The sequence below is a fragment of the Canis aureus genome, chromosome 14, assembly GCF_053574225.1.
Source record: "Canis aureus isolate CA01 chromosome 14, VMU_Caureus_v.1.0, whole genome shotgun sequence".
Lineage (NCBI taxonomy): Eukaryota > Metazoa > Chordata > Mammalia > Carnivora > Canidae > Canis > Canis aureus.
This window is the reverse complement of record NC_135624.1, coordinates 12,896,154-12,918,000: the sequence shown is the minus strand read 5'-3', so window position 1 is coordinate 12,918,000 and position 21,847 is coordinate 12,896,154. Positions and strand designations below refer to the sequence as shown.

The 21,847-nt window shown below is 34.0% G+C and overlaps 1 protein-coding gene across 3 annotated transcripts in view; it reads left to right on the top strand.

Moving 5' to 3' along the window:
• NUDCD1 (NudC domain containing 1) overlaps positions 1–21,847 on the top strand; it is an 82,214-nt gene that overhangs the window by 21,824 nt on the left and 38,543 nt on the right. For 2 of the 3 annotated variants that reach the window (XM_077846988.1, XM_077846990.1), the window contains exons 3-7: positions 3,204–3,389; positions 6,451–6,631; positions 10,992–11,174; positions 14,516–14,720; positions 19,920–20,064. In XM_077846988.1, the coding sequence (XP_077703114.1) occupies positions 3,204–3,389; positions 6,451–6,631; positions 10,992–11,174; positions 14,516–14,720; positions 19,920–20,064 (900 nt within the window). Of the gene's footprint in view, positions 1–2,654; positions 2,673–3,203; positions 3,390–6,450; positions 6,632–10,991; positions 11,175–14,515; positions 14,721–19,919; positions 20,065–21,847 lie in introns of those variants that run through there. The other variant, XM_077846989.1, reaches the window with a different exon arrangement.

Genomic DNA, 21,847 nt, shown 5'->3' with positions numbered 1-21,847 from the left:
AATTCTAGGGATCCCTGGGTGGCGCAGCGGTTTGGCGCCTGCCTTTGGCCCAGGGCGCAATCCTGGAGACCCGGGATCGAGTCCCACATCAGGCTTCCAGTGCATGGAGCCTGCTTCTCCCTCTGCCTATGTCTCTGCCTTTCTCTCTTTCTCTCTCTGTGACTATCATAAATAAATAAAAATTAAAAAAAAAATTCTAGATAAGGTGTTAGTCTGAAGAAAAACTGAATATTCAGGTAGTTGCATTCAGAGTATTGTTGTTGTGGGGGTGTTTTTGCAGGCAGAGGGGAGTATTCTAGAAATTGCAATGAGATCTGGGGTATCATTTGTTTAGAAAAACTTGGGTAGTGTTTTCTTCTCAAGAAAATGTGGAGTATAGGAGAGACCATCAACTTTTGGAGTGGGGTCAGTCAGGATTTGAATCTTAGCCCTCCCATTTTCTTAGCAGTGGAGTTCTGGGCAAATGATTTAATCTTTTTGACAGAGTTCTTTATCCCTCAAAGTGTACATAATGATTTCAACTTCATAGGAGTTTGTAATAGTTAAGTGAGATGGGAAAAAAGTCAAAGCACTTATTTAATAGGATACTTGTACATTGTAGTTATTCAGTAAATGTACCATTCATCATTGAAATTTTAATTGTTCTGTAATTCAGCCCTGAAATGTTACTCCAGAATTATTTTCAACAGCTTTGAACATAGCTACATTCACCTTTTTTTTTTTTTTTTTTTTGGTCTGGAAGAAAATGATTAGGTGGGACAAAGACACAGATCCAGTATCATAAAGCATTATTATGAGGACACTTTTTAAAACTTTCAGTGGAGGTTATTCAGAAATAATCTAATACTCTTAATTTAAAATTTACAGAAGAAAATATTTTACTGCATACAGTCCATTTAAAATTAAATGTACCCTCTGAGAATTCGATTTCAAAAATTAGGAACATCCAGATTGCTTTCACTTAAAACTATCATTTAACTTACGTAAGAGACACTGGTGTGTTTTGTGTTTTAATTTAATTTTTAGCTTTACATTTATATACATGAATATCTTAATCATCCTATTGATCCTATTGATATCGAAATCCTTCCAGCAATCTCAGTTATGTGTAACCTTGTATTTAAAAGAAAATAGCTTAAAACACCTTAGTAATTGTATATGAAATGAAGAATAGTGATTCAACAAATTAAGCCCTGCATTTGTCCTAGCAGTGTTCACTAGATTAGTTGTAGTAAAGGGCATATAGTGGTAGAGACCACTAGAATTCTTTACTTTAAAATAGTTGTTTTGAGGAAGAAGTCTCATTTTATTTTATCCTATTAATATTTTTTAAATTATGTATATTACACCTAAGTTGCTCAGTTAAAAAAAAAAGTCAAACAATGTATTTGAAGCAAAAATGGAAAGTTTCCTCTTAACCTTCAGTCTCCCCTACTGCCCATTTGAATATTTTGGATAGTCATGTATTTCTTGTTGAGTTGCTAAGACTCCTTATATGCTGTAGATGCTAGTCTTGTGTTATTTTTGTGGCAAATATTTTTCTCCTGTGTCCTACATGTTTTTTATTTTTTACAGGAAGACTTTCTTCACCCTGAGTTAAATGTGATTAATCTTCTAACAAAGTTATCTTACTTTTTCTTTAAAACATTTAGATTATTAATCTGTCTGGAATGTGGAATACTTTTGTGTATGCTGTAAGGGAAAGAACAATTTTTTTCCAGATCTCTGGTATCCCAATAGCATTTTTTGACTGCTTCATTTATTTCTCAGTAATTGGAAACGCCACATTATGTTCTAAATGCCTACATAGGCATCAGCCTTCAATAGAATATCTCTTAATTGATCTCCATTTAACTGAACACTGAAGTAACTGATAATCTCTATTCCCTTTATATAATATACTGACAGGATACCACAGTAAACTTAATGTTTACTGCTTGTAGGTTACTTGGTACTGTGTTGATAACAATTCTATTTCTGCTAGTTGAGTTTTACATTACTAATACTCATATTTGGTCATTCTAAAAACTTTATTTTAGCTGTGCTTGTCATTGTATTTTCATTATTTAATCAGTATTAAGTAAATCAGTAAAAAAATGAATACAAAAAGAAGGAAAGGTGCCATTTCAAAGAAAACTAAACTGAATGCTTTAGAAAGAGACAGTGAATCACTAAAAAATGTGTGTAAGGACATTTTGTATAGTTTACTTAAATTTTGTTAATATATGCATTTATCTAAGTAATTCTAGGAACAGGGAATGATATACATGAATCAAGATTTATTTTTGGCCTGTAGGAAAATCTGTTAACTGAAAACTAAAGCTGTAAGAACAACAACAAATTATTCAATTGAGTACATTTTGATACATGTTTATTTCCTGAAATGTCAACCTTTTTATATATATATATATATTTTTTTTTTGTAAAATATTTTAATGATGCAGTCCATCTTACAGCTTTAAAATGTAAGGATATAGATAAAATAAAAATGTGCTAACAGAAACATAAGTTGCTAAGAGTCTAAGTGTGGTGTTCTCATACTGCCAGGCTGGTGTCCATGGAGGCAGGCATTTAGAACATGATGTAATATTTCCAATTAGTTGAAAATTCTGATCATTAACTCTAAACTTAAGAATGGAGAACAGATTATTCTAGTGTATTAGTTATCTATGGTGTGTAATATATTACTTCAACACCTAGTGACTTCAAACAATAAATATTTGTCATCTCACAGTTTCTGAGGGTCAGAAATCAGAGTGGCTTAATGGGGTGGTTTCTGTGTCAAGGTTTCTCATGAGGTTGTAGCCAAAATGTCAGCCCAGAGAGCAATGATCTGAGGGGTCCACTAGGGCCTTCAAATAGCTCACAGGGTGCTGGTTGTTGTCAGGAGCCCTTATGTCCTTCCCATGTGGGTCTACCATGTGCAGTACGAGAGAGAGCAAGATAGAAGATGTAATGAAAACTATGACCAAATTTCCGAAGTCACATACTGTCATATGTGACATACATGTATGTGTGTCACACACGCATGGTATCTGTCATATTTTATTAGTTAGAAGTGGGTAGTACAACTCATACTCGGAGGGGAATTAGGCACCTTCTCTTGAATAAGATAGTAACCACTACACTGCAGATATATATTCTGTGTGCATATGGATCAAGAAGAGGAAAGGATTCATTTATAATATCTGGCTTCTTTTTAGGACACTGCTTTAGGAAAGCCACGAGAGGTGTTTCGACTTCCCACAGATTTGACAGCATGCGACAATCGCCTTTGTGCATCAATCCATTTTACGTCTTCAACCTGGGTTACCTTGTCGGATGGAACTGGACGACTGTATCTCATTGGTACAGGTGAACGTGGAAATAGTGCTTCTGAAAAATGGGAGGTGCGGTTTTGTTTTCTGTTTTTTAGACTTAAGCAAATTCTAGAAAGTATATATAAGGTAGACCTTAGTGATTTTGAAGTAACACTTTTTGGGCATGGTTTATGTTTGACATCTTTGTTTTTATAACATATAATGTTTTAGGAGTTTTTAATTAAATTATAAAATGTATACCTTTTACAAAACTGATACATTAACCATTTCTGGTTTGACCTGAGGTCATTGCAATTATCAAGAATTGCATTCATTTGTTCAGTAAATGTTTATTGAGTAAAGCAGTACACTAAATACTGACATTGCCTCCTTCTTGATGAAGAGTTAGCCAAGAATTACATTGGGATATCTTCTCTACTCATGTTATATCTGCTAGTATCTTTATGGGCCTAGCATGCTTCTGAGGTACAACTCTTCTGGCTGTCTGGTAAGTTGCCATTGGTCAAATAATGAGTTTATCAAAGTATTTCTTACTTAGAGGAATACACTATAACATAAATATAGTAATATACCAATCTCTAAGATGCTGTTTTTATTTCAGCTTTCTTAAAACAATGTAACATTTGTAAATCTGAGGGGCAGACTAGGATTTTAATAATAATAAATAAGGAATTAATTTCTTGAGAGCCATAGTTTCTGAAGGTCAGAATGACACTGAGTTACACTAGTAAGTATATTGTGATACTGCTAATAGCTGAATCTCAGCACGTGGCCTATTAGTTCTGGGAAAAGAAATATGAACTTAATATATTTACATCTTACAAAATGGCTTTATCAGACCAACAAATGCCTACAAAGATCAGGCTTTAATTATTTGAGAAGAACCAAGAAGGCCTTAGAACCAAATGGTTTATCTTTTTATTAAGTTATATTAAGTGGTATACTACAAATTGTAGTAATTTAAAAAAACTAAACAAAAACCACAATAAATAACCAGAACAACAATAGCGTGTTTGAAGGGAGCCTTTGCAGGCCTTTGTGGTCACAGATTCTAATATTCATTGGACTTTGTGACATTTTTCTGCTATGGTCTTCGGTAATAACTTTTTTTTTTCCCTTTTCTTTTCTTTTTTTTTTTTTTTAACTGAGGCAATGTGATATATAGCATGAATACCTGAAACAGTTGGAATGAGTTCGGAGGGTGATGGGCAGGAAATATATGAATGAGAATTTATGTATGATCAAGCTATGGAATCTGTTGGTTATGAGCAAGAAGAGACACACTGACCCAGCTCACCTTCAGCTTAAAAATAACACCACATACTCTGCATCAAAGAAATTCATATGGATCTATAATTCATTTGGTTTCTGCTATGTATATCACCTTGGTACATATTAGGCCTTTAGTATATTTTTTAAATCAAAAATTTTAAATCTGCTTCGTGTCCTTTTCAGTATACACTGCTGTAATGAAATAAGCACCCTCTGAGATGTTTACAGTTAATAATAATTTTGACTGGGGATTGGGGAGAGGGGGAGTGGGACAGGGATGGGACTTGGGCATTAACTGAAGTGAGAGGGATACTGTGGAATACTGGTCACTTTAAGAGAAACACCTTAGGAGAGTTTTAGGACTTCGGGGAAGTTGGTGAAACAGAGAGGAAGCTAATGGTGGGAGCAGTTGGGGGTGCAGTAGGGCATAAGGGGGCCTCATAAGGGCCATGATGACTGCAGTGTAGAAAAAGAAAGGAAGGGAGACAGCAAGACTACCTGCTTTTTGCCGGTGTGTTGCCTCTAAAATGATGGGGGTGCTCTTACCAGCAATATCATATTTGAGTTGCTGGGCTTGTTCAGGAGACTGGAAACTTCAGTCTAACAATATATAAGAGTTTATACATCTACTCCCTGGTGTCATTCCAGTCCCTTTCACTCACATGAGAGAAAAAAGGGGAGGAAGCAATGAACTAGCTACTTGTACCTGACAAAACTTACCATCCATCCTTCTTCCCTTTTAGTCTCCTGTTGTCCCCCAAACAAAAGCAAAAACTGAGTCAACCAACTAAAACCTGTCATCTCAGTTTTGAGTGTTTGAGATATTTTTTGCTGTTCTTGCTATTTTCTGTTTGTGGAAGACTAGAATGGATTTGAAAGGTCTACTGTTTGAATAATTCTGGTGCTCAAACACGTAGGGAAATTGACATTAAGGCACATGTTTGTAAGGCTTTCAAGTAGGAGCAGATAAGATGGGATTTCCAGATAAAGGATATTTTGTTTTTTTAAGCTAACTTTTATCATTTGGATATTTTCTTCAACCACTTGTTTTTTCATTTATTCAAAAATCTTACTTAGCAAACAGTCTTAAATGTGTCTTTATTATTTACTCTTAAATAAGTATAATGGTCTTTTAGCTTATGTATTTGTATATAAAAAAGAATGTAAGATTTTGGGTCTCTCTATGGTGCTTATTAGATTTACTTTGTAAAAAGACATTTCAGTATTATATTTAAATAGAATTTGTTGAATTAAAACTTTTAAATGTAAAGGGACCCTTTATTTTTTAGAAATAAGGAAGTTTTAATGATTAGTTCTCCAGTTCCTTTGACTCTCACCTTTGCAGACTTCCAGGAAACAAACAAGAACCAAACAAAACAATAGTAAAAACCCATACATACACACATGCATATACGTGTACAAACAAGAACAATATTAAGAAACTAAGAGGAACTAAGCAGAAATAAATCATATATAAGATAGGAGAAAAGCTAAAGGAGTCAACATTGACCTGTTCATGTCCTCTTTTAGAGCACTGTTTTACTTGATAATTCTTTTCTAGGTTGTTGCTTCTAGTTCTCTTTCTCCTTTTGATGCTGCTTGGATGCCCTTGTTTTCCTTGTTTTTAAGCCAAGAGTACTGATCATTTTTCTCTATTAAACAAATAGGCGTTTTTAAAAAGCTCTTTCTTCACAGAATGTTATTTGAACTTGCAAATTTATTTAAAGGCTTTTTTTCATTTTTCCATACCTTGTAGTAAATAGTATCCAAATTAGTTGTTGTATTGTCAGAATTCCATGCATTTCCTCTGTGCTACCTGCTTTTGTGTAATATATTTGTGTGTATAATCTTTTTTTAGATTATGTTTAATGAAGAGCTTGGGAATCCTTTTATCATAATTCACAGTATCTCACTGCTGAACACTGAAGAACATTCAGTAACTATCTTACTTCTTCGAATAGAGAAAGAGGAATTGGATATGAAAGGGAGTGGATTCTATGTTTCTTTGGAGTGGGTCACCATCAGTAAAAAAAATAAAGGTAAAATATAGCAACATTGTGAATCCACAGTGGTTGGCACCATTTAGTAGATTTTGAAATACAAAGCTGTTCCTGTATATAATGTTGGCTTTTTCTTGGGTGGTGTTGCTGTGATTCTAATACCTGACACCTAATAGAATGAATTCCTATAGATAATTTCTCCGCAGGTATGGGTTATAGAAAAAATAGTAATGTGCTTCCACAGTCACTTACGCCTTTCTGTATAAAAGGAGATATTCTCACATAATTCTAGAAAAGTTTTAAGGATATATTAAGGATATATATATATATATATATATATATATATATATATTCTTAAATGTGTGTGTATATTACACAAGGATTTACATATATCGTTGAGTGTAAATTATAAATTACAGTGTAATATTGAAATATAAATTAAATATAAATACCTAGAGTGAAACAAATACCTTTACTTCCTTAAATCACAATTGTGCTTTCTTTCAAATCTAATTGAATCTTGCTGTTTGTTTCTACCTTCAGGAAAACTGCTAGTTTTTCTTAGAGTACTTCACTATGGAGAAAGTTTCAATCATCTATTCAGAACTGTCTGTCAGACTTCTAACTTGGACATTTGAAGTTATTTTTTTCTTTATTAATTAGGATTTCTTTCATGGTGTGACCTTACTCTTCACTATTGCTTATTAGTTCTTACTTCAGAACTAAGTGGATTTTTCCATAGAAGACTCTGCCCTTTTTCTCAGTTTTTATTAACTTACTCATTTAACTTATGAGTATTAAATTAGAGTTGACCCTTGAACAACATAGATTTGAGCTGTGCAGGTCCTCATATATGTATTTTGATAAATACAGGATAGTACTATAAATGTATCTTATGATTTCCTGAATAACACTTTTCTTTAGCTTATTTTAAGAGTACAGTATATAATACATGTATAAAATATGTGTTAATCAACTGTTTTTTGTTACTGTTTTTTGTTAGTAAAGCGTCCAATCACCAGTAGGCTAAAGTTAAGTTTTGGAGGGAGTCAAACACAGATTTTTGACTGCACAGGGGATTGATGCCCCTAACCTTTATGTTGTTCAAGAGTTAACTGTTAATTTATAATCTGATAAAGGCTATTAGTATTTGTGTTCTAAGAGGGTTTTTTTATTTTAAAATGAGCATGTGTATAGGTGTACAAATACTGTGTACTGTTGTTTTTTTTAAGATTTTATTTATTTATTCATGAGAGACAGAGAGAGAGCGAGAGAGAGGCAAAGACACAGGCAGAGGGAGAAGTTGGCCCCATGCAAGAAGCCCGACATAGGACTCGATCTCGGGTCCCCAGGATCAGGCCCTGTGCTGAAGGTGGTGCTAAATCGCTGAGCCACCCGGGCTGCCCCTGTGTACTGTTTAATATAATTTGTTTTTTGTTTTTCCCAATGTTGTAGTTTCATATCTGGAGGAACACAGTAACTTAAAACTTTAAGTTTTAGAAAACATTTTTTGTATAGGGCTAGGTGGTAACCATACAATTTATTACCACAACTACTCAGTTATGCCATTGTGGTACAAAAGCAGCCATAAGTAATACATAAATAAATGAGTATAGCTATATTCCAATAATATTTTTTATGGATATTTTTTATATAACTCTTACGTGTATTTAAACATTATTATTGATTATTTTTAAAAAATAAATTAAAAAATTTAAAATACAAAATTCATTCTTAGCCCAGAAATCATATAAAATAATGCATAAATGAAACTTTGCCTCCACTGGCCTTACTTCACCAATTCTCTGCTTTAGATAGTAGAAAGTTTAATTTTTTTTAATTAAGGTACCTAACTCAAAAACTTACAGAGAAGTCATCATGCATGTTTTTCTTCCTGTTCCCAGTTCTGTGACAGCTTTAGATCAGTTCACAGTAACTTATCAGAACATGGTGACATTTCTGCTCAAGCTCTACCACCTGCATTCCCTTTGCTTTGTGTCCTTGCCTCAACTGGACAGATATAATTAGACTCACTTTTCTTTTTTCTCCGAAGGTTGTAATTAGAAGAATATTAATTCTCCTTGTAGTTCACTTTTTCTCTCATTAATCTTCGTAGTGTCTCATTCCTTTCACCTCCTTAAGTATTATTAATGTAATTGTTACTCTTTTTCTTCTTTTTTAATAAACATAATGTTTTTCTAAATGTGTTGAGTGGAATATCTGATAAGTAACGTTTTGTAGTCAAATAAATTTGAAAGTGATGTATAATATCCCTATTACATTAAACATGTTAAAGGCTCTAAAAATTTTGAGTTAAAAAGACAATTTAAATTTTTTTTAAAGATTTTATTTATTTATTCATGACAGACACAAAGAGAGAGAGAGAGGCAGAAACACAGGCAGAGGGAGAAGCAGGCTCCACGCAGGAAGCCCGACATGGGACTCAATCCTGGGTCTCCAGGATCAGGCCCTGGGCTGAAGGAGGCACTAAACCGCTGAGCTACCTGGGCTGCCCAACAATTTAATTTTAATCAAGTATTTCCCAACTTAGTAATCGTGGTGTTCACTTGAAATTCACCTGTTATTTTCTCTTGCATGCATGTTGGGCAAAGCCACCCTATAAAAGTATGGAAGTCTGAGTCTTTGGCCTACTCTTTGCCTTGCATGTACAGTGCACAAACAAGTTTACTCTTAAATATGTATGAAATGAATGTGAATGTAGGTGAAGATTTAGAGGAAAAAATGACATATTTTAGAACATATTGTATCGTTTTGTATAACGTGACACTGAGTTACGATTTTTGACTACTTATTATGAAGTTTATAAAGTACAATCCACTTTAATTGAGTAACAGTGTAAGTAAAGGTATGGACTCAACTATACTGTTTTAGTACTTTTTAAAGCAAAAAAAAACCGCACCTGTTTTCAAGAATAAATTCAGTTATTTTACCAGAAACTTTCATGATACAGTTAATTTTGTATCTTTTTTTATATTTCATATCTTAAATTTTAATTTTTAAATTAAGTATCATTATTTATGCTTGATTACAGTTACCCTGTAGATCTGTCTCTGAGTGTGTATAAAAATCATTTCTAGGGATCCCTGGGTGGCGCAGCGGTTTGGCTCCTGCCTTTGGCGCAGGGCGCGATCCTGGAGATCCGGGATCGAATCCCACGTCGGGCTCCCAGTGCATGGACCCTGCTTCTCCCTCTGCCTATGTCTCTGCCTCTCTCTCTCTCTCTCTGTGACTATCATAAATAAATAAAAATTAAAAAAAAATTTTTTTAAATCATTTCTATCATAAACATTTCACTTAAGGAAACCGTCTTATCAATAGCTAGAATAAGCAGAAAAATAGTCCACACCATACCTTCCCTTTATCCTTAATATGTGGCTCTTTTCAGAAGATGTCTATCATGTACCTTTTGGGAAAGTAGATAGGCTATAAGAAAAGAAAAGGTAGATCCATCAGAAGCTGATATTTCAGGTAAGTTAGTCACTTTCAATGTCTAGAGCACTGCTGTTCAGTGAAAATTTCTGTCGAGTAGACATGTTTTATATGTGTGCAAAGACTAGCCATGTGTGGCTGTTGAACATTTGAAATGTGGCTAATGTGACTGAGGAATTGAATTGTAAATGTTACTTAATTTTGATTAAATAGCTACGATGGTCCATAGCTACACATTGGAAAGCACAATCTGGAGCAAATTTCATGAGACCTTACTAGTATTTTTATTTATTTATTTATTTATTTATTTATTTATTTATTTATTTATTTATTTATTTCCTTACTAGTATTTTAAAGTGGAGGTATATTGGGGCATCTGGGTGGTTCAGTTGGTTAAGCATCTGCCTTTGGCTCAGGTCATGATCCCAGGGTCCTGAAATTGAGTGCTTCATCGGGCTCCTTGCTCAGTGAAGAGCCTGCTTCTCCCCATGCTTATTCTCTCTCTCTCTCTCTCTCTCTCTCTCAAATTTTAAAAATTAAAAAAAAGTAGGGACATATTTACAGAAAATGAGGTTATAACTTTTTATTCCTATGAAAAGACTCTTAATAGCATGCCTTTTAACAGTACACTTAAAATACTTAATTTTAATTAAAACTAATACACATATTTTCAGGATATTTTTATAATACAGTATTTTATTTATAACTTTTTGTTTTAAAATTGTTTTTGGGATACCTGGGTGGCTCAGTCAGTTAAGTGTCTGCCTTTGGCACAGGTCATGATCCCAGGGTCCTGGGATTAAGCCCCTCATTGGGCTCCTTGCTCAGTGGGGAGCCTGCTTCTCCCTATCCCTCTGCTTCTTGTTCCTCTGCAAGTGTGCTCTCTCTCTCTCTCTCTCTCTCTCTCTGTCAAATAAAATCTTTAAAAAAATACTTTGTTTTTTTACAGATAATAAAAAATACGAAATTATTAAGCGTGATATTCTCCGTGGGAAGTCAGTGCCACATTATGCTGCTATAGAGCCTGATGGGAAAGGTCTGATGATTGTCTCTTACAAGTCTTTCACGTTTGTTCATGGTGGTCAAAATCTTGAAGAAAATAAGAATGAGAACATGTCAGAGAAAATCAAAGGTAATTTTACTATTTACCTTTACGGAGTTCATGTGTTTATGTACACATACATTTATATCTGTTTTGTCTTCCTCGTTAGGTTGTGTGTTCTATGAGGACAAGACAGTTTAATTTTTCTTTATTTTCCTTTATATTTCTCAGAATTGTCTTTTGCAAAATGTGCTACCTAAATAGTATGAACTGTTTTAATTAATAATTTTATAATTACCAAAAATGTTTTTTAAAAATCTGTACTTTAGCTTCCTGATTAGATGTTTAACAAATTCCTATTAAATGAATAAATGAATAAATGATGTCTCTTTATCGGTGTTCAAGAAGCTAGCATATTAGTATTAAATTAGTATTAAAGATATTATATACATCTTCTTAACTTTTAGTACTAAGCTGAAAAAAAGTTCTTGAGGGCAAAATCACTAAGTTTTCCCAATGTTAAATGAATAAATGGATGGAGGTAATGTTTTAGAAGGAAGACAATAATAAGATCTTTCAGGGATCCCTGGGTGGCGCAGCGGTTTGGCGCCTGCCTTTGGCCCAGGGCGCGATCCTGGAGACCTGGGATCAAATCCCATGTCGGGCTCCCGGTGCATGGAGCCTGCTTCTCCCTCTGCCTGTGTCTCTGCCTCTCTCTTTCTCTCTCTGTGTGTGTGACTATCATAAATAAAAATTTAAAAATAAATAAATAAATAAATATTTTAAAAATACTTTTCCCAGGTTTATAAATATATGCACCTTTGAATATCAGAGTTGTGCTTGATGGCTTTTTATTTAGGCTCTTAACAAATTGGTTTCCTTATGTGTAATATGTTTTTTGTTAGATTATCTCCAAGATCCTTTTCCAAATAAATTTGTCTTAATTTTAACATTAAACTCTTCTAGAACTTAGTCAAAATAGCTATTATATCTCTAGAACACATGCCCTTCAGAACTCTTGGTGAGCAATTGCAAAGGAATGAAAGAATGCCCTAATCTTAGGAACCATTCTGCCTAATGACCCAAACCATGTGGTTCCAAGACAGATCATAGGGTGGTAGGGACACATCTTTTTAAGTCACTACCTACTAGTGCAGGTGTGGTTTTTCTTGTTGACATCTCACATTATGTTTTGAATTCCTTCTGAATGCATCATTGTGTCATTTCTTCCTTTTTAGTATGAGTCTCAAATCCTCTGTATTTTTCTGTTTTTTTTTTTTCTCCTAATAAACAGCCTTTACTTATAAAGGAAAATATTTTTTTAAAAAATTATGGATAGGGATCCCTGGGTGCTGCAGCAGTTTAGCGCCTGCCTTTGGCCCAGGGCGCGATCCTGGAGGCCCGGGATCGAATCCCACGTCGGGCTCCCGGTGCATGGAGCCTGCTTCTCCCTCTGCCTGTGTCTCTGCCTCTCTCTCGCTCTCTCTCTGTGACTATCATAAATAAATTTAAAAATTAAAAAAAAATTATGGATAAGTTGTTAATTATAGTATGCTTTCTTTTGAATAATCTGCCTTATTAACTTTTGTGGTAGACAGAAAATTGAGTAAAACACATTATTTGTCCTAAAGAGCTTATAGTTATCAGTCTTTTAAGCAATAGTTGAAACTTTTTCAGTGAGTTTATATTAAAAGAACTTTTTCTAAAGAATGAGAGAGGTGCTCCGAGAGCTTGCTTAGAGAATGTGGTGCAAGTTAGAAATTAATCCAAAGTAACAATTTTATAGTAAGAACTTTGCATTTTTATATTTTCTTCTATAATACCATGCTTCTTAAATTTTATCTAACATCAAATAGAAGTGACCCTTTAAGAAGATACATGATAGTTAATGCTAATCTTCATATCTAGTACTCAAAGTCTTTACATAAAAGTGCACAAAAATAATAACCCATAAAAAGAATAATCACATTTAGTGAGAGTTTATGATATATTTAATAACAGGATTGATATTAAATTTTATTTGCATTAACTCATTTAAACTTTAGTAGTTCTGTAAGGTATATAATATTTTGTTACCTTGTTTTACTGATAAGGAAAAAGAGGATCAGAGATAAAAGTTGCATGCCAAAATTAACAAATGGTTGAGCTGGGAGCATGGCTATCCGTGGAAGGCACAGGTTGTTGGCGTGTGATCCCATCCCTCTTACTGCCCCTGAACCTGAGCTCTTGTCGGGCAGACAGTGACCATCCAGGCCAGCCCCCCGCTGCTGGACCCCACACCTGCTGAGCTGGGCCTAGGGGTCTCGGGGCAGGGCTGTGGGGTCTGGGGACCATGCTGCGTGAGATGGCGGCGGTCCCAGCCCTCCCCCCAGCACCCTTTGTTCCCCGGGGCCTCACAGTGGGGGATGGGTCCACGACCTGCACTTCCTCTGCTTTCTCCCCACTTGTCCACCTAACCTGGCTTTGGACTGAGCATTTATTTAAGAATAAAATTGTGGTGGTGGTCCCCCCCCCCAAAAAAAAAAAAAAAAAAGGGACCCTGAGTCAGACCTGTGACTAAATCAGCTCTGGAGTACTAATTCCTAACCACTATATTATATTTCTTTCTAATGAGGGGGTAGACAGAGTAATGTTTATGGATATCATTAAGCAAATGTTTAATTCTTTTTGTATTTAAGCCGTATTTTCTTATTTCATGGTTATGGTATGATGGGTTTAAAGGTGTTTCTTTAGTAGCCGGCTTTTTAGAAGACAAGCCAAGGAGATAGAGAAGGAGGTAAAGGGAGGATTCTTTTGTTGGAAACTTAGACAAAGTACATGGACAGCCCTTGAATTTCCTGTGAAATTGTTTTCATGCAACAAAGTTGTGGGTTAGAAGAGTCAATTCCTTTATAAATAAATATATCTTTCATTTTTGTATAGAGGTGTATTTCACCAAATAATAGTGGTCTTTTGTATCACAGAATTCCATCATTAGGGCATATCAAGGCAATGGGAAAGTTCATGACAGTGGTTTATGACATATTTGTCATTCTTTTGAACTAGGAATCTGCTGTGTGTGGTGTGTGTGTGTGTGTGTGTGTGGTGTGTAAAGACGAGCAAGAAATAGGAAAAGAAAGGGGAACTGGAAGGCAGGGGGAGAATGAATGGGGATAAAGGTTTATTATCATTAGTATTACTATGAATGTTTATGTTCTGGAGCATTTGGTAAGCCTGCAAGAGGAAATGTTAAGTGCAACTGTTAATACTCTTTGAAAGTTCCCCAAAGAGATATATGTGTGTTTATTTATTTATAATTACTATTTTTGTAAGATCACTAGAAATTATGCTAGGTTCTTTTAGATAGGTGTTCTTTTGTATGCTCTAGTCTCTAGTTTTGTGCATTCTCTTCTCCACTTTTTATTAATAATGTATTTTTCTTTTCCCAACAGAACCTCTGTATTACTGGCAACAGACTGAAGATGATTTGACAGTAACAATACGGCTTCCAGAAGGCAGTTCTAAGGAGGACATTCAAGTACAGTTTTTGCCTGATCACATTGACATTGTGCTGAAGGGTCAAAGGTTTCTGGAAGGAAATCTCTATTCATCTGTTGATCAAGAAAGCAGTACATGGATAATTAAAGAGAATAATAGGTATATACAGACAGTTGTATTTATATGTAAAATTTTGTTTTTTATTACTTTTTCTTCTTTTTTGTTTTAATCCTTTCCACAGTGGTTATACCAAAGCTAACTACTACAATAGGTCAGTCTGTATTGGTGATTCTTTTTCATGAGATAGATTAAAAATGGAATTAAAGTATCAAAAAGGATAATTAAGATTAAAGATGCTAGTGCAGTCATTGTATTCTGTGGCAGCTTTTCATTACCAGCTCTGAATAAAATAATAACAATAGTAACAGTAATAAATAGATAAAAATGTGGGGGTTTTTTTGTTTTTTTATGAGAGAGAGAGCATGTGCATGCAGGTGAGTGCAGAGGGAGAGCGTGAGGAAGGAACAGACTCCCCACTGAGCAGGGATCCTGACACCTGAAGCAGGCTGGATCCCAGGGTCCTGGGATCGTGACCTGAACCAAAGGCAGATGCATTACAGACTGAGCCACCCAGGTGCCCTAAAAATAGTTAAAAAAATTTTAAAGTATAATTAAAATAAATAACCAACTTTTTTATTAATTTCAATTTTCCAACTAGATAATAATTCCCGTTCTTTAAATTTTAAGATATATAAAAGGGTACACAGTGCAAAGCCTCCCTCCATCCTAGGCCTTCCAGTCACCCCTCCACTCACCATAACCACTATTATCAGTTTCCTTCTACAGGTATTTTATTCATGTTCAAGCAGATACATATATTTTTTTGACCAAAAAAGATTTCAAAACATAACTATACATAATTTTTACAGCTTACTTTTGTTAACTTTCAGCAACAAATCTTGGAGAACTTTCCATAATGTATATATAATGATTTATTTTATTCTCCTTTATGGCTATTTATGTTATTTTACTCTATCAACTGCACGATCATTTTTTATAAAACGGTCCTTTATTGTTGGATATTTTGACTGTTTGTAGTCTCTTGCTACAGTGAATGATTTATGTGTATATGTGTATATATGCATATATATGGAAAGAATTTCATGTGCAGGAATATATATGAAGGATAAATACCCACAAGTGTAATAGTTAATATTTCTTTGAAAATTATGGAGAATAAATATTTTTCTTATGTAAGTTAGCCATGTACATTTTTTTGTGAATTGTGTGTCCAGGACACAACAATAAAAGGAATACAAGACATATTCAACTTTATCAAAACAAAACTTTTCTGGGGGCACCTGGTGACTCGGTTGAGCGTTTTTGCCTTTGGCTCAGGTCATGATCTCAGGGTCCTAGGATCAAGCCCTGCGTTGGGTTCTCTGCTTGGCAGAGAGCCTCCTTCTCCCTCTGTCTATGTTTCTGCCTCTCTCTGTGTCTCATGAAAAAACAAATAAAATCTTTTTTAAAAAATCTGAATTAAAAAAAAAAATAAAAATCTGAATTTTATCTATAAAAATCTCAGTAAAACGAATATGTAAAACAAATGGTAAAGGTTAAGTATCTTTTAGAACTATAATCCCTTTCTCCTACTTTTATGCCCCTTTGCAAATCTGTTGTCGCAGATACTTTACTTACTCCCCAGTTATTTGGATTAATAAAATTACTTTTCATTATAGATTGTTAGTAATTACTGCATTCTGTGGTAGATTAATGGATCATATTAGGCATTTAATTTTAAAAAGAGTCAGGTTTTGTCAGGAATAGTTAAAATTAGATATTTTTACTTTAAATACAATTTTGAATTCGTAATATAGGACCCATATGAGTCTTTGATATGAATCCAAATCCTGAGAGTCTAAGAAATAGACACCTACTTCAAAAAAATTTTAAGCTTTATGATTTTTTTTTAAAAGATTTTGTTTATTCATGAGAGACAGAGAGAGAGAGAGAGGCAGAGGGAGAAGCAGGCTCCATGCAGGGGACCCGATGTGGGATTCGATCCTGGGTCTCCAGGATCACGCCCTGGGCTGAAGGCACTAAACCGCGGAGCCACATGGGCTGCCCAGCTTTATGCTTTTAGATCCTGAATTCATTTTGTTAATTGGGAAATTTGGTGACTTGGTAACATTCTTTTTTAATGCAGTAAGAAACATAGATTGATAGATTGATAAGTAATGATGTCATTTATAATTTAGTATTACTGAACTAAGAACTCATTATTCAGTGAATTCAACAAAAAAATAATGATTTCCATGAATCTGATCCCTTGTCTTTCTGTTTAGGCACATGCTTTTTTTTAAACCGTTCTAGTAATTCTTGCTAGCCAATTTTGACATGGTATGTTTAATCACTATAGTTCTTCCAACATTTTTCATAATCACTCCTACAAATATTTATGGAAGTATGTTTATTGTAATTCTCAGAAAAGTATTGCTCTTTTAGAGGGAGAGTAAAAAGTTGACTTGAGCTAGATTAAAATCAATCACTTGGACATGATAGTTTTAAAAAATTCCACCTTCAAGGTGATAAAATGGTTTATAAAGTCCTAACCAACAATCTTACTCCTTCCTTTCTTAATGAATGTCACATTCAGTTATACCAATTGAATAAATACCTAATTTTGTTACCAGTTTGTCCATTTACCTGGATAATAAAGATACGAAAAAGGATACTAAGATGAACCTGGAATCTAATGTGTCTGGTAATCACCTATCTGACTATGGTTTGATCCCCACAGTCAAGCACATTAGCTTTTTGCCTCATTCTTTGTGAACCTTGGCATACTAACGCACTGAATTCGTAACAGAATCTCATAAAATTACTCCTCACTAATTTTTCATTGAAGTATAATTAACATATACATATTAGTTCCAGATGTACAATATAATAATTCAACAATTCTGTACTTAGTGCTCATCATGATAAGTATATTTACACTTTTAAAAAAAAATATGTATTTATTCATGAGATACACAGAGAGAGAGGGAAAGAGACAAAGACAGGCAGAGGGAGAAGCAAGTTCCATGCAGGGACCCTAACATGGGACTCAATTCCAGGTCTTCAGGATCACGCCCTCGGCTGAAGGTGGCACTAAACCACTGAGCCACCCAGGCTGCCTGCCCCCGCTTTACACTTTTTAACATATTTTTAAAACTTAATTATCTGAAACGTTCTTCAAAAAATATTTTATATCTCCACATTCTATTTAAACATGTTTTTATGTTTATGAGAGAGATTTGAGGGTAGCATCTATAAGTTGGCAAACAAATTATCACGTATTAATAGAAGTCACCAGGCAGTAACCCAGTGACAGTCTAGAATAGCTAGACCTCACATGAATAGTTTCAGCATTTAATATACGAGCATAAACCAGTATTGTTTTCCAATTAAATTTGAGGTACTTGATTACAGTTTTACATTACAAAGGATGATTATGATGATGTGTTGGTGGTGTCATTGGTTTATAAACATGATTTTCTGTACTTGATTAAATTATTTATATCTCTCAGTTTTGAATAGTTAATGTTCCCTCTCACTTTAGAAGAATTTGTTCACTAGTCTGTAGGTTATTATGTATGGGGTTATATGTTGTTTTTTGCTTGGATAGTAGGATATGATACTAGTTTTAAAATGTAGAAATGCAGTTGTGCTAAAAAGGGTTGCATTGACGAGGTATGCAAATTTAATGATGGTTCAGAAATTCTTTAGAAAGGAGATTGTATGAATTCTAGCTTCTTTAAGTAGCAACTGACTAAAAGCAGTATTTATTACATTCTGGTCACAGTAAAATTTCTTTAGTAGTTTTTTATATATATTTTTTCAGAGAGGCAGAGTAGTACAATAGTGAGGAACATAGACTTAGAACCAGACTGCTTTACTAGCTTGTGATTTTGGCAAGGTTACTTAACTTTCCAGTGCTTTTTTCTTTTTATCTTACTTGTCAATTGAAGATGAAAATAGTACTTAACTTTATTTGGTTGTCGTGAGCAATCAATGAGTTAAAATATGTAAAGACTGCACCTGGCATATGGGGAAGATTATGTAGGATTTGCTGTGATGATTCTTCATCATCATCATCATCTTCAAGATAACCTTCCTCTTAGAGAATATATTATAGTAATAATTTTTAATGCTAATGATAGGAACTCATTACACTGAAAAGATATTTTGTATAGTCTCTTAAAATAAGTAGTTTCAGAAAAATTTAAAGTGCTGTAATTAATTCATGAGGTGGTGATAATAACAGCCTTGAAAAAGAATAACTGATAGGCTTGCATGTTCTATTTGATAATTATGGTAATTGTTATTATTGTGTCCTTGCAATATTTTTCATTGCAGTTGTGTTCCAGGGCATGGGTTAGTATGGCACACGTGTACCAGAGATGACACATGGAAAAGGTTGCTTTCCTATGGAAGAGCTACCACCACCCCACTTTTCTTTGTGTTCTAGCAACAGCTACTCCTATAGTAGCTTACATGAATTTCCCTTCCTATTCAAGAAGCACATGGACAACTCCTGTGCCCTGACTTAGCTCTCTCTCCCCTTCCTGCTACATCACACCTTTAATCTCAGGATTCCTTGATGGGCTCTTTTTGGTGTATTTGGAATTTGTGTTGAATGGTTTAAATATACAGAATTAGATTTTCAGTTGATACAGACCACATTAACAACTGTTTTCCCTAAGGAGTTACCAGAGTTAATTTCTAATTTCTACTTTTCAGTTCTTTAAAATCTGTATTTTAATAATTGATCTAACTTGTCTGATGTTTACATTAATAATTATATATTATGGCTACAGTTTAGGAAAGTGAAGCTAATTGTTGGCTCCATGCGCCAAGAGGCACCTTTAGTTTTAGTCTCTTTCCAGTTAACTCTGTGTGCCCACCCAGTCACTACCCTCACCACCACCACTACTCCCCAATAAAATATCTCCTAGATCCACAATGCTTGCACTTCTGTCACTTAAGTTCAGTAATAGCCTGCATACCTGGACTACAACAGTATTTTCTCAGTGGTCTTAACTCTTGCCAGTCACTCTTCTCATCAAGTCATTTGACATACTATTTCCAGTGGTACTGTCTTGTTTATTTAGTATAAATTATTATTATTTTTTTAGTATAAATTATTTACCCTTGGATTACAGATTTTCCATCATATGTAATATTAAAATTAACACAAGTTTTGGTAAAGCATCTCTGGACACCAACAGGAATAAATTCAGTGGAAGAGTTTGGTGTTGGTTATATAATTTGTATAGCTGCTTAATGTAACATACTTTCTCTTTTAACTTCTAGCTTGGAGATTTTTTTGATTAAAAAGAATGAAGGACTAACATGGCCAGAGCTCGTGGTCGGTGATAAACAAGGAGAGTTTATAAGAGACTCAGCCCAATGTGCTGCAATAGCTGAACGTTTGATGCATTTGACCTCTGAAGAACTGGTAAGCAGTTACAGTAGTAGTGTCACTTTCCAAAGGCCCAGAAGTATGTTATAGGAGGATTATGCCATGTTTTTCACACATTATTTTACATTTGTTAATGTTAGAGACATAGATTAAGCACTCCAGACTGGTGTTTGAATATAGTTTAAATTCTAATATTCATTCCTTACACTACATGAATACATATATATGTGTGTGTGTGTGTGTGTGATTGTTATATATAAGGTGGGCGTACACATGTATCTCTGTGTGTTCATATATATGTATACATATGCATATATACATATATATTCACACATATACACAAGTATATATGTTCTTTTCTAGAAAAATCAGTAGAGTGTTACAGGGACAAAAATTATGATTTTCCTGTCTACCTATGCAAATAATCTACTTGTCATCATTGAAATTTTCTAGGTTATTTTAGACACAAGGGGTTAAAATATTTACTATGATTTTGATTGATAGGGTAACTCATTGTAATGATTACAATAATGTACTACTCATTCAACTATGAGATTTTGTTGAAATGTTCCAATCTGATAACTTTTAAAATAATATTAAAAATTTGAATAAAGCGTACCAGAATTTCAGTTAGTTATAGGTTTATTCACCAAAAATTATATCAGCACATGTAAAATGTCTGACTTATTGCCATCTGTGGAGTTAGAGCAATGAGGAAAAATATATGAAGACATAGTCATACTGTAGGGTTACTTGTATCCTAAAGTAGAAAGGAAATTAGAATATTGAAGTAAATGTTTCTGTCAAAAGAAAGCACGGCCAAAATGGAGAAACCGAGTTTCATGTCTGCCGCAATAATTAAAAATCTCAGGAATCACTAGAATTCATATATAAGACTATGAAACTGTGATTTCATAGTCCTGGTGTTCTAATAAGTCGTGCAGGCTGCATTGCCCTACTGTATTCCTTCTTTCAGCAAGTATTTATGTATTGCCCTCTGGAACGTAATAGTAGTTATAGTAGTAGAGGTTTTGATATTGTAGATTATTGCTATTAACTCCCTTTTAAACTTGATTTTTTTCAAATGAATATCGGTCTGTATGAGTAAATTATTTATGGCTGACACCAATGTGTTTGTTATAATTTGAAAAGAAAAACATGGAATCTTATTATCTGCAACTGGAGACTATCTTATGTTTCAAATCATTATAATTTTTCTTGCCTTTCTGCATTGATTAGAACCTTTAATCCACTATAAGATAGAAATGATGAATAGTGAAAGCAGACATTCTTGCCTTATTTGAAATCTTGGAAAAAATTTTTAAAAAATGAAATCTTGGAAAAATAATTGAATATTTCACTGTTAAGTATTATGGATTATTTTTGACATGTTGAGAAAGTTTTTTTCTGTTTCTGTCATACTGAACATTTTGTATCATGAAAGGCTATAGAATTTTGTCAAATACATTTTCTTCATTTGTAGGATAAGCCCCACTTGGTCATGATATATTACATCCTATTTACATATTACTGGTTTAACCAGCTTTGTTAAATGTTGCGGAGTTTTTGCATCTGTATTTGTGAGGAATATTGGTCTGTGGTTTTTGTTTTTTTATTTTTATTGTCATCCAGTTTTGATATCTGGGTAATGCTGATGTCATAAAACAAGTAGGGGAATGTTTCCTGCTTGTTCTTTTTCTGGAAGAGATCATATAGAATTGGCATTATTTTTTTAAAATATAGAATCTGCAAGTGAAACCATCTAGAATGGAGGAGGGGTTTTTTGGAAATTCTTAACCATAAATTTAATTTCACATAG